A 13489-nucleotide genomic window follows, 5' to 3' on the forward strand; every position below is an offset into this window, starting at 1 on the left:
TTTTACGAAACCTATTTTTAGCCATCACGACGTAACGTACGGTTTCTTTCACCACCGTACCGAGACGCAGAGACCCGTTGAGAGGAAAGAGACAACTGCTGCTGAATTTGTTCACGAGCATTCGGTTAGCTGGAGGCAATATCTGTATGATATTGTAGGACCCATCATGTCCTCAGGGGTGTGTATATCGATATGGTGTGATATCTTCACGATAGAATCGCGGAAATGGATCACCGCCCAATTACTAAGCCGGGAGAACTATTGGAAACTTGTTCCAGTGAGTGGAAATGGTAGTTATTTTGCTGAGGAAAGGGAAATACATTTATTACACAATTCTTATCGAAATTAATGATTCGGTTCTGGTGCAGTACATCCGGTTGGGCAAGAGAAGACACGTTGTGAAGTTGTTACGAAGGAAGAAGTAGATATATAGCAAAATACATCTAGAGCGTAATAGAGACAGGGAGAGATAGTGAGAGAAAGCGAGAGAGAGAGAGAGAATTTCTGAGGACCCCTGGAATGAACTACCACAATCTTATCAACTTAATTTAATTGGAGTTTCGTCACTATTTCCTCAAGATTCTTCAAAACCAAGATACAGCTTTTCTTACAAACTGATTACCTAACTGCTTTACCCTGACCGAAAGGATGCTTCTATACTTATAAGCCTAATATTCTACTGAACCTTTACTGCTAACCTATCCCCCTGGTAGCATGGTTGACAATCGATATATTGCTATGCCAAACCGTTTACTCCTAATAATCCTAAGCAGTGAAACGTTATAGTACTTCTTCGCTGCAGTTAAATATAGACGATAAAACTTGTTTCCGAGGTCGAGCTACTCGATTCCATATGGCAAAACCCGAACATCGCACTCTAGAGGATCGCCCTATTACCTTTCTTCCTCCTGGATCCTGACCTTCCTACCTGGAACTAGCAAACAGGCAAGGGCAACATTAAAATTGACTTGAGCAAAAAAACACACGAGCACAGCTACTCCCGGGAAAGGCGGGGGGGGGCAACAAGTGATGAAACCAATGCCTTACCAGTATACGTTAAGTTAAGTTAAATATCTCTACACTATTATCACATTTTAATTCAATAAAAGGGGTGACGTGAAGGACGGTGCTCCGGAACGTTTGACGTGCTGGGGCCCAAAAGGGGTCATTCTTCAATTCGAGCAAGTGACTGTTACTTCCTTCACCATAACTCCCATCATTTAGCGCTGGCCGGGATGGCCTTACGGATTTAGTACATACAGCGAAACATAACCCCCCCTACATCTCTATCTCTAGCTTCCGTTGATGTGCAGCGAAAACCCAATCAGAGTGGTATATACACTGCTAGAATTCTTTTGGCAAGTTACTTTCACCGCGCAACGTCTAACAAACACTAAAGGTAAAGAAACGGAAGCATATGGCAAACTGACGAGCCTGAGGAGCGATTACCTATTATACAACTATCTAGCTGGACTAATATCTGTTAAGCGGAGATGACTGCTGTCTCGGTCGAGTCATCCATCAGCGTGCTCTTAACATTGGTTCATCCAGTTCATGCGTTACCGGTGCGCTTCAAAACGGGGAAGATATTACTTATGTTTGGAATGCAGGCAATCCTGAGGATTTATTATTGGAGCAGTAAAAATTGGGCAGTAATTGGGGAGCTAGTAAATTCGAAAAGATGTAATGTGCCTAATATATTAAACTAGACTAAAAAGCTAGACTGTCTCTGTCTGGATGCATCTGTCGAGTTGGTTAGGAATATGGCATCAACTACATCTGCATCTACAGCATCCAACCCGACATAATTTCTAGCTTGCTTATCAATTCTTCACTCTTTCTCACCTCCATTCTTCCCTTCCCTTCTCTCACTTTCTCTCTCTCTCTCTCTATTTTTATCTCTCCCTCTTTTTCTATATGCGTCTCCCCATCTTTTATCCTAATTTTCCCATTATAATCGTGATTCTATCTCCTTTGACATCCAATCAGTTAAGCTCATCGCGCCCGAATGACTGTATATATGCCTTGCGCACTCTGTTACAACGATTTCTTGTTGTTGACTTTTTTGTTTTTTGGCTACTTATGACTCGACTTCAGACGCACGACACACTTTCGGGGCGTGAGGTTTCATAACGAAAGAAACTTCAGCAGAGCATCGTAGATCAACCGCGGATTTATGTCGGAATCGGCCGTATAGCGGACGCCACGAAGATTACCGTCGTTGTGCGACAGTACACCATATTCGCCGACAATGAAACCATCCGGGGTTTTCTCCTCCACGCGGTACTTCCGATAGTTGCGTCCTTCAACAACGTACCCTACCTTCGAATCATCTCCCGAACCGGGTACGGGAGCCAACGTCTGCACTACCGGGCCTGCCGGTGGTTGTACCGCAAACCCGTCATCCGGTGAATCACCCTGCTGTTCGGTTTTATCCAGCCCGTGGCTTTGCTTCGGGACAAACTTCCCGATCGCGCTGTGGATCGATCCAGCATCTTCCCCATCAACCGTCGGTGCATTTAGCTGATCATACGGGATTTTGTCTAGCTCGTTAAAAACTAACCGCACCGGTCCGACCGTTGTCCCGGTCGAGGTCGCAGGTGTGTACGATTCCGAGGTGGAGGACTCCAATGTAGTGGATGCCGCTGTCGTCGCGGAAGCGATAGTCGTCGAATCAAGTGCCGAATAAGCCGTCTGCCAATAACTAGACGGTTGGGAGTAGATCTTTGCCGGCTCCGAGTATACTTTAGCGGGCTCGGAGTAGATTTTCGCCGGCTCCGAATACACCTTCGCCGGTTCGGAATATACCCGGGCAGGTTCGGAATACACTTTCTCCGGCTCCCCGTACACCTTAGCCGGTTCCGAGTACACCTTCGCCGGTTCGGAATAAAACTGTGCTGGCTCGGAGTAAAACCGTGCCGGTTCAGAGTACATCTGGGGGACACTTTTATCCCTCGTCGACTTTAGCTGCGCCTTCTGGTCACTCTCCAAACGCGTTTCGCCGTTTATATCGCGCCATACCAGACCGTCTGTTGGTTTACGGTCGCGATAGTTTACCGCCTGGAAGGAGGGACCACCTTTTGACTCTTGCTTGCGCTGTGTACGATATCGCTGTTGGGATGTAACGGGGGGAGCTACCAGCTTCACCACCGAGGTTGATTCTCCCTTGGCCGAGTCGGGTTCTTCCTCCTTGCTGATTGTCGGTCCCAGCTCCTCGACCGAAAACTCACTCCGATGCGCATTCGAATGACGGACTGGAGATACCACCTTCGCGTAGTCTACCGGTTGCTGGATCGCTTTGGCACGCTTGGCGTGCCGTCCAGATGCTCTTACCGTCGGCACTATCGTCGCCTTCTCCTCCTCTAGTGACGGCCCAGCGGTTACCGTGGTAACGTCCTCTAGTGTCGTGAGCTCGGTACTCTCACCGGTGGTTCCATTCGTCTCCATCAGCGGCGTCGTTGGCTCGCCGTCAACGAACCACGAGGGTGATGAGGTAGTGACCGGATCGGTTGCGTCATGCACCGAGACCACTGGTGGTACCGTCGTTGTAACCGGTGCCGTACTACTGCTACCACTGCTAGCGCGCTGTCCACCTTTCCTGTAGCCGTAGAACCGCGTACTACTCCGGTCCAGATCTTCCTGGGACGTGAACAGTGCCTCGATCGGCAGTATCGTATCATCATCCGTGCTGGACTGATCGAAGAAGAAGTGGCGAAACTTGCGCAACCCGCGGAAGTTGCGCGACGGTTGCTGTGGTGCGGCAGCCGTTTCTTCGCCGGTCGGTTTCATGAGTATCGATAGGAACTCTCGCCCTGATATGATGTCACTCGGTGCAGGAACGCTGCCTACGCGAACGATGGCCAAAATCTAAGAAGAGAATAAAAAACAAGTCAAATCGATGAGATACTTTACACCGATTCTTGGATTCCCAACATAAACATAGTTTGATGCAGTAAATGCTTCAATCTGATATAATCAGGCAGAAGCTTCTCATTATTTCAACATTTTCATCTTCCTTCTCTTTAAACTCCAATAACCAATATGGCGCCTTCAATCTGACAACTTCGTCGTGCTCATCATCAATATCGAGCAAAATCTAACTTTATTTATATCAATACAGTAGGAAGTGAGAGATGCTTTTTGCGTTTCTAGCTTCCAAAGGAGTCTCACATCCACAAGAGTACCATCATTAGCCGACATAGCATTTCCTGTCTTTCAGCACACAGGAACCGCATGACATTTGCAAACTAATTAGTTAATTTTAACTACTTCCCCGCGGCACCAGCACGAAACATACGCAAAAGGTTAAATCTTTCGCTTCGAATGATGTGCGAGCAAGGGTAATAAAAATCTTCCAACTTTACCAAGGTTTTCCAAAATTCCGGCTGGAAACACCAAAAACCATTGGCTAGAAAGCGCAAGTTGGTAAGAAGGGTGTTTTGTTTTCGGCTGGTTGTGGGGTTTCATCTTCCCGTGAACGATTGCGGTCTATGTGTGAATTCTTGCGTACCATACCAACTCTGTTCGCGCGTATCGACAAGAAGGCGAACGACCCAGAATAGTGCTGCGTTGATGGCATCTTAGGACAGCACAGTCGCCACAACAGCAGAGCACCACACGAACGCTTCATCGCGAGGAGTGGCCAGGGCGTTGTTTCAGGTTTTTACTGCTGGTTTATTGTTTCTACCTATTCGTACGCATTACGTACGTACGACATACGTTCCGTTCCGAATTGGCAAACGCTGCCCATACTCCCTTCCATACTGTCCTGGGTGAGTTTTTGGCTCGCATGGAAAAAAATGGAAACCCGCGGCATTGCGGCTTGTGAGTAGCGCACATAACTTGCCTTCTAAAACAACAACAACGACAGCGCGTCGTCCATCCACCGCTCTCGATCCAAACGGGTCCGGGGGGGGAGGGCATCCCTTTACGGTGAGCAGCAACCGTACAGTGATCCTGCCATAGCGCATACTCTCGGCGGAGTATAAACAAAGACCTCACCGCTGTACGGGTGAGGTGGTTCTGCACAACCACTAGCAGAAGAAGGCAACCGTAGCAACAAAAGCCGGTAGGGGCCTAAATGTAGAACGGCCTACACCGCGGTTGAACGAACGGAGCGAAGCAAAACGAAGCAAATAAAGCCAAGTGAAAAGATAGACGGGGCGGGTGGTGTGTTGGGCAAACGAGCAGGATCGAAGTAATCGCCGATCGCCGATTGTAAATCGCCCAAGGCACGAATGTGCAAAAGGAAAGGAAAAACTTACCCTCAACCAACCCACCTTCCGCTTACCAACCCCTGCATACTCTCTTCTTCCTTCCTTCATCACCCGTGTGGTGATTCTCCAAACGAAAGAAGCGACCGGCACGAAAAGCCCATCCCAGCTGCAGGCAGCGAACGCGCAACAGCCAATTTCATGGCCATCCAAGGCCGTTCAATGTCGTTACCGTGGGCACACGCAAAATCTCCTTTCGGCTTGGGCAGTACCTCACTCAATCCGCGCGAACGGAAGGTGGGAAGCTTGCGCTTCTTCGCGTGCAGTATTCGGACGTCCGTCATATGCTAGCTGACCGCAATCGGACGAGGTAGATTTTGCAAAAAAAAAACGAGAGCTCTCCTAGCCGGAGACTTCGGCTTTCGGGTTGTGCACCCGGATTCTAACCCGGAACCTGCAATGGTGTCATGATTAATAGGGACATCAGGAGCGTAACTCCACAAAACCAGACCCTCGTACAACCTCGAATCGGCAGTGATTCATGCCAGCTGTAAGTGCACTGAATACCAGACTCCGTTAATAGACCACATCGCACCGGAATCGTGTACCTCCGGTGCGCTCAGGTTAGAGGAGTAGGACTTAGACCTAGCGCCAGGAATAGAGTGCTGCGTGTCGCCTGGTGCCTTGTCTATCCGTGGCCTTTGCAATGGCCTTCGCTATGTTATGACCACCTCGGACTCGCGTTTACTCGCCCCCGGGGAGGTGTTTTGGTTGGGCAAGTGTTAGTTTCCCCATATTTTTTTTTTTTTTGACCACAGACCACGTTCGCGGGTTCGCATGAATGGGCAATAATTAGCTCTAGCGCAGTAGCGGTCGCAACACTGCGCCACATATGCGACTGCGTGGGCGTCGAGTGTCGAGACCCTTCTGCAGAATCCATTCGCGTGGCCCTGAAATGCTTTTGCACATTGGTTTTATTAGAGACCGGCCAGAGCTTGTCATGTGCACTGTACCTGGTGCCGCACTGGCAAATCTAACGGGCGCTAGAAACGGGTTGTTTCGTTCGTCTAAAAGCCTAAACCTGCCGGATACGTATCAATGAAACGAGTCTTGGCCTGTGGTCAAACCACAAACACTGTTCATCGCACTCGGGTCCATTGATGAGCGTTTCACAAGCAGCAGGACGGCAGGCGCCGCATTCAAGGGCTCTCATTCCCGCACCCATGTTTCGGAAACTAGTGCGGCTTGCGATCAACGCCATTAATCACCAGTCGGTCTGCTGCCACCTGAATTCCTCACCGAATTGCCGAACGGTAGACCTGATGTTGGTGGTAGCGTCATCCAACAGAACCACGGACCACAATAAAAAAAACCAAAAAACACTTCCTTCTCCGCACAAAAAAAGCAATGGATGAAGGAGCCGGGGTTATATTGGTCCAGGAGCATGTCCACAGGAAATGGAATCTCTTTTGCGCCCTCACGCCCAGCACGATCGTACGAACAGAATTGCGTCAAACCGACAATGAGGGCAACATTTGTCTGAAGCTCAATCCCAAACCCCCGAACTCCATTAATCATGACGCAAATCATCCTTTTTCAGATCATGCCTGGAAACTTTTTACTCCAAACACATGTGACGTACTAAGACGCGTCTTAACTGTCAAATTTCAAACTTTTTTTGGGTGCGGCATCCTCAGGTATGGAGGGTGCAACAACAACAACAAAAAAGGATCGTGTACCTAAATTATCGCGTCACACCTTCGGGCCTGCAAAAGCGCCATCGTCCAAAAAAACACACACGATCTGCGGATGCATACACATTCCGGACAGTTTTAGGGATTCCTGGCAAAATGTCACATTCAGCTGAGCGTGTTCTTGAGCGTGACTTTGACTCCGTTAGGCGACGTCCGAATGGAAAGTATCGCATTACTACAACTCCCTCCCGCCGTGTGGTATGCCAGCTTGGCTCCAATCCGCAAGAAGTCGGCAAGCAGAAAGTCTGTCAATGTCAGGTGGCGTCCCCGCCCCCTCCTCCTCACCGACCACTCAATATACCGGGTGGGGATGTGCTGGGCAGGGAAACCTAATTTCTTCGGTAACTCAACCCCGGCGTGGAGGCATCCGATGCGCGCTGGTCTCATTTCGGTTAGGCCTTGCACTCGATGCCAAACGATACGCGAGAGAATCACGCGTGCCGATGCGGTAAGACGCGAACCTTTGCGCTGGTGTATACTACACCTCAGGCGCTCTGCGAGGTACTTTCACATCTGATGCGTACGCAGTACGCAAGTTCTGAATTGAACATTCCAACGGGAGTTTACTTTCAACGTCTAAAGAAATCCAGACAACATTGCTTATACCGGAAGCAGAACATTTCGTTTCATTTCCGTCAGCTAGTCTCAGGTAGTCGTTGCGACGTCACTCCCAAAAATTGAATTCTGAAATGGATTAGCCGTTAACTGTACGGACCAGTCGATCAATCCATCAAACGACGATCGCAAATTTGTATGTGTCAATTTTTTATTGTTTGTGTTTTGTTTTTATTTGTCTTTAGTCTCTGCAATCCATTCAACGTACAGTAATAGGACGGCGATTAATCGACCAGTAGCTACACAAGAAGCAAACACAAGAACCAAAACCAAAAATATCGCCTTACCTTCGCTGTGTCTCCTTTCTGTTATAAGAGCGTAAAATCGAAAGTATTGAAGGTAGTCGCTTTTAATCGCGTAGAATTAATATTCCCAGCAATAGCAATTCCCGCTCAACTTTGCTGCTTCATTCGTCCGTAGCAGCAGCAGTGGACCAAACAGCGACCCCGACTAATTACCATTTTTGCAAACTAAACATTATCGCTCCTTTTCATTCGCTCTGTTTTTCCCTCGTCATTCTCTCTCTCTCTTTTTGTCTCTCTTTGTATTTCATTTTCTACTTCCCGCAACTTCCCTTTGGCGGCAAGGATAAGGAATTTTGGGAGTGTTCTCACTAGTGGACCGTGAGAAACACACGACTCGTGCTGATGCTGTGATTATCGCTCCATTTTGCGGCCCCACCGCTCACCTGCCCAGGGTACCGATGGTGGTCTTCTCGGGTGCGTCACACATTTAAGCGCCATTGGGACTGGGCAAGATTTAGCGATAAGATAGCAAGATAGCTTAGTGCTCCCGGGGTGCAAATTAGCTACAACACTGACGCACCTTCAGGTGTTGGAGATGGTGAACGTGTGCGTAGTGTTGATGGATCCTCAAGGAGTTACACTCGTTGGTTACGTAATGCAGAGATGCGGAGAAGCAGATCGAGTCAAGGAAGCAGATCGTACCTCAGGTCCTCAGGTACACCGAACCAATATATCATGAAGGAAACAAGACGTCTGACAGGTTGCCTTACTTCCTAGCTGCTTCCAAACGGTCTAACGTGGTGGCACGTGTCACCCAAGTTACGTCGTCTGGACAGATAGAACTGATGTCATCAGCGAATTGTTATCCGTGATCGTCTCTCTCTCTCTCTCTTTCTCTTCTCTAGTAGAATGTGAAGTGAAAGCGTTGTATTGTTTTATTGGATCATTCTGTGATCGGTGATTTCGGTAACAAATCAGATGCCTGCCACAACAAACTGATACGAGAGCGTTGAAGTACCGGGACACAAACCTGTATTTCCTTTCAAGTTCACAACCAAGCTGCACCACCACCGTATCACAGCAGGGGCAGGGTCCGACCATCGGGAGGACTTGCAAACTTGTCCAGAAAGAGCGATCGGCTGCAACACGCCTCTGCGTTCTAATTCAGCGCATTCGGCTACGGCATACAATAGGACGGGACCTCTTTCATTCCACCTAGAGACTTGTCTCTCGCTCGCTCTTGCTCCAACGGTTGGGGGGACTCAGAATCTTGACTGTAGCTTGGAATGATCCAGTTTTTTTTTGTTGCTGTTGCTCCTTTACGTTCCCTTCCCATTCAGGTTTTTCAGGCAGGGGGTCGGTTTTTTTTTGTCGATTGTCACACTACTAGTGCTGAGCGGCTCCGTAACTGTTTCCTCGTCATATCTGACATATGAATGTGATCACTGATCGATCACGTGATCCTACGAGCTTGACGGATGACGTACCCGGAGCGTATGATCGTCCAGTACTTACCGAATGGTGCACGGCAGCTCTCAAAAAACCAACGCCCAAATAGGTACCTTCAGATATATTCGCTCTCCATACAATATTCGCATGCTCATTCTTGTGCTAAGCGATCATCACATTCGTTCTACTCTACTTGATTTTAAACACCTATGGTGTTAGAGAATGAAGAAAAAAAAAACACTCACAAAAAAAATACCCAATAAATAAATTACATACCCACTTACAGTGAAGCGGAATGGAAAAGTGAAAGTCACTCCACCCGCGCGCGCGCGCGCACTCGCGTGAAAACCGAACCGACCGTACCCAGACCCTTAATACACATACTGCGGTTCCGTGCCGCAGAGTACTCGCGGTCGGCGAAAACAACAACAACACAAAAAAAACATTCCTTCCAAGAACCAAAACAAAAAATCAATGAACCACTCTCGGGAGGGAAGCATTAAACCATTTCTGTTTCCCTTTTTTTTGCCGGTGGTGGTGCGGTGGGAGGGGGAAAATAAGATCAAGGTTGAATACTAATTAGTTCGCGCGCCAGCACCCAGTTCCTCCAATTGAACGGGGCAACCAACCAAACCAAACGAAACAACAACGTGAAAAAGAACCAGAACGGACACCTTAAGTCGGTGTCGGCAACAACGAACTAACTGTTCGCACAATAAAAAAAAATACAAAAAAAGGCCCACCTCGGATCCTCGGACAATCGACTGTACCAGGAACCTTTCATTATCAGGCGCCCTACTGGTGAAGGGTGAAGACACACGCAACTCTCAGCTAGGGGAGTTAACTCCCTGGGTGATTTTAATTTCGAACAGCACCTTTGAGAACCGGAGTTTTAAACGATATCCTCCAAACAAATAGACGTAGCACGGAAGGACTATTAGAGTCTATGATATCTTAAGTTAGAATGCCTAAATGGTACGACACTATCTACCAAACAATGGAGTAAATATCCAGCAGGTTGACTAGTTGAAGATATGATAGGCTCCATTATTTCCTGATACGGAAATACTCTCAATCATAGGAATTCTCAAAAAAGGTATGATTCGGTGAAGAGATGAACTTCAAAACCAAGCTTTAAATATCCTATTAGCCGATGGAATGTGTTGCAAAGTGTCCAGGGTCTACATGTGCCATGAAGCCACCTCAAAGATTTTTGTTGTTGTTGCTGTGGACGATGGTAGGGTTATGGATACGGTGGGAATAACACACGCAGCACAGCTGACCAGTAGCAGAAGGTCACGGCTAAGACACGCTTGCATGCATCGCAATGCGCATGCAACCGGCGTATGCTTTCACCACTCCACTCACAACACTGCCAATGCATGTGCGATGTACGCCGATGTATGGCGAGCAAGAATGCACCGCCGTCAAACGCGGTTTTGCACAACATTCCGAGGACTCGGTACGCGTTCGTTCGGAACCGATCGGAACTGGCAGGCTGTGGGCATGTCTAGGGCAAGGTTAATCGCTAGATCTTCATCAGCACCGGACGTAAGGACGTGTCCGTGTGTCCCATCCTCCGAAATGTCAACCTGTCAGCCTGTCAGACCAGGCAGACCGCATGGATAGGCACGGGTTAGGCATTACAATGGCTATTCTGGGCGTCCGAACCGCACGCTGACATTAGACGTCTTGTTCCTTCCGACTGCCCCGGGCCATTAATTGATGTCAATGGCACACAAGACGAACGAGCAGGGTTGCGTGTTTCACCAAAAGCGCTAGAAAAACGCACGGTGTGCCACAATTTCAACACCGTGCAACACCGAAAAAAAAAGAACTTCGTACAACCGTCGGAGGAGAAAGTTCCCGAAAGTTGCCATTCCCCAGGTGATTCGTTCCCCCACCCGCTCCGGAAGATCGTGTAGCAAGCGTACCACCGTTCTGACGACACTCTGTGACATGGTGATCGCCTTTTTTGGAGCATCACCACGGGAGGGAAACACACACATCGCTGGAATCATGCTGGTCTAATCACCCTGATCCCGACCGTGCACTGAGTCACCACTGACCGTCGTGGTTTCCCACGGTAAGTTCTTGCTTGCATGGGGATTTTGGAACTGTTGCTCCCAAACGTTACCATCGTGGAAAATCCTACTCGGTGTCAGGTTACTTCTCGCGCAAAACTTACCATTAAAAAGCAGACAATCGAGGTAACGATCTGTTCCATCCTCCCGGCGGTGCCTGTCGTCGTGCGAAGGAGGCGATTATTAGTGGGGGGGGGGCTGAGAGATCGTTGTAATGTTCCTTGTGTGTTCCAGCTGATGAGGACGCGTGGGTCCGGAACGTGACGTTTATAGCCGTTATTCTTCCGCCTTGCGTTGACTAATATGTACGCCTTACTGTACGATGAAAGACTTCCTTTCAGAGGCAGCTCGGCAATGTTTCCTTCTGTTGGCACCAAATTACTTCCCTTAACGATGGCGAGGAAGTACGGCAAAGAACTGAAACTAATTATCCTGCTACTAACGCTGTTTCGACTACTTGGTCCTGTACGGGTTTGAACCGTTAGTAGTAACCTCACACATACACACGCACACACACACAAACGCGCACACACTTTCTATCCCTCCCAGGGGGATGCACAATGGATGACAGTGAGAACAAACGGGAAAAAAAGCTTAACAATTACACTGTCACGTAATGTAATGCTCTGTCTTCTGGTTTACAGTTTGTCGCTGATTGTTTGAGCCAGTTCTGGCGCACACTCCGACCAAATCCTAATACATTGCATTCTTGATAGCAGGGCAAGCAAATGCGAGGAAGTGATCCGTAGACAGGAACAACACGACTCGCTTCTGCTGCTGTACGAGCGGTTGCTCCTTTGGCTGCACTGACCGGCAGACACAAGGCGTCACCCTACTGGTGGAACAGTGCACGGACCCAACCATATTGCATTCTGCAATCAGAACTTCACACACAGATGCAGCAAATATCCAACCAAAAACGTCGCGTCCCGTCCTGCCAAGGTTGAACTCGTCGCGCTAATGAGTTGATTGATTGATGTGCCAAAAATGCCTCGTACTTTCCAGCAAGATGATCCGGTTCGTGATCGAAGCTTCTTACTATCCAGCTAGCGTACTCCCAGCTATTGGGGATCGATTGGAGTGCCCCAAAAATCTGTTCTCGTTCTAGTCTGCTGACGGTACGTAACAAAGCATGCGACTTCTTGGCCGTACCGGTACGGCTCATCAAATTCCGGTTGATTGATAGTGGTCACCGAAGACAGAGTGTACTTCCTTTCTTTAGCTCAGGGAATCCAGAGAATTTCTATTGGACGCCGATATCGCAGCAGCATGCAGCTTCCGGGGACTTCTGCTCGTTCGTTGCCGGCTAACGCCACCGGAGTCGCCTTACAAAAAAAAGTACACACACCTTTTCTCTCTCTGATTGCGTTATCAGCAGATTCGAATCGTACCTCACCGCACTAGCGATAACAGGCGCGAGTACTCCTCTGCGGCTCGGAGCGATCCCGAGGCATCTATTCTACAGCGCGGACGATTCAGCACTGACAAATGCTAAGTGAAACAGAAATTAAATTGGCACGATATACATATTTTGTTTCCATTCTCGCCACCGCTGCTGCTGCTGTTGCTGGCTGGTTTGCTGCTGAGCGGGCTTCACCTCACCCAACACCTCACCACACCACACCTGTCGCCATTTGTGAGCTCGTTGTTTCGCGGTTGGGCTGCTCAGGCAGCAACCGGGCAGAGGGCGTACAAGACAACGGCAGGCAAAGCGGAGGCAAAGCAAATGGAGCGGTCTGTTCGTTCGCGCGTTCTCGTTCTGGTCCGCTTCTACGGTGGTGAAGGTCCGCCGCAGGTCCGGACACCGCACGATGGTGGGAAGCTGCTAGGAATGCGGAACGAGGGGAGGGGAGGGGAGGGGGCTTTGGTTGGTAGGATGGAAGCTACAAGCGGAAGGTGTTCCCGGCGCAAGCGCGCATGAGTGAGAGGGAGTAACTGGCAAAGCGCAACACCGCGCACGCCGCACATACCCGATGTAAGAGCACACGGGCCACAAACGATGTGTTGCGGCTGATCGCACTCGCGTGCGATCGATCGCTTTACTTACATACACACACACACCTAGATATGCGCACATGAGCGATCAACTGCCAGCGCTAGAGTGGAACCATCGACACCGACTCTTTAGA

General features: G+C 49.0%; 1 protein-coding gene across 1 annotated transcript; it reads right to left on the minus strand.

The window, feature by feature from the left end:
• Positions 1-294: 294 nt before the first annotated feature.
• LOC125766060 (uncharacterized) lies at positions 295-12989 on the minus strand. The gene is made up of 2 exons (XM_049431647.1): positions 11465-12989; positions 295-3867 (listed from the first exon to the last, which is right to left on the minus strand). Exons 1-2 carry the CDS (start codon positions 11501-11503, stop codon positions 2128-2130), a joined length of 1779 nt encoding a protein of 592 aa, XP_049287604.1. The 5' UTR covers positions 11504-12989; the 3' UTR covers positions 295-2127.
• Between the last annotated feature and the right edge of the window lie 500 nt (positions 12990-13489).

The sequence above is a fragment of the Anopheles funestus genome, chromosome X, assembly GCF_943734845.2.
Source record: "Anopheles funestus chromosome X, idAnoFuneDA-416_04, whole genome shotgun sequence".
Taxonomy (NCBI): Eukaryota; Metazoa; Arthropoda; class Insecta; order Diptera; family Culicidae; genus Anopheles; species Anopheles funestus.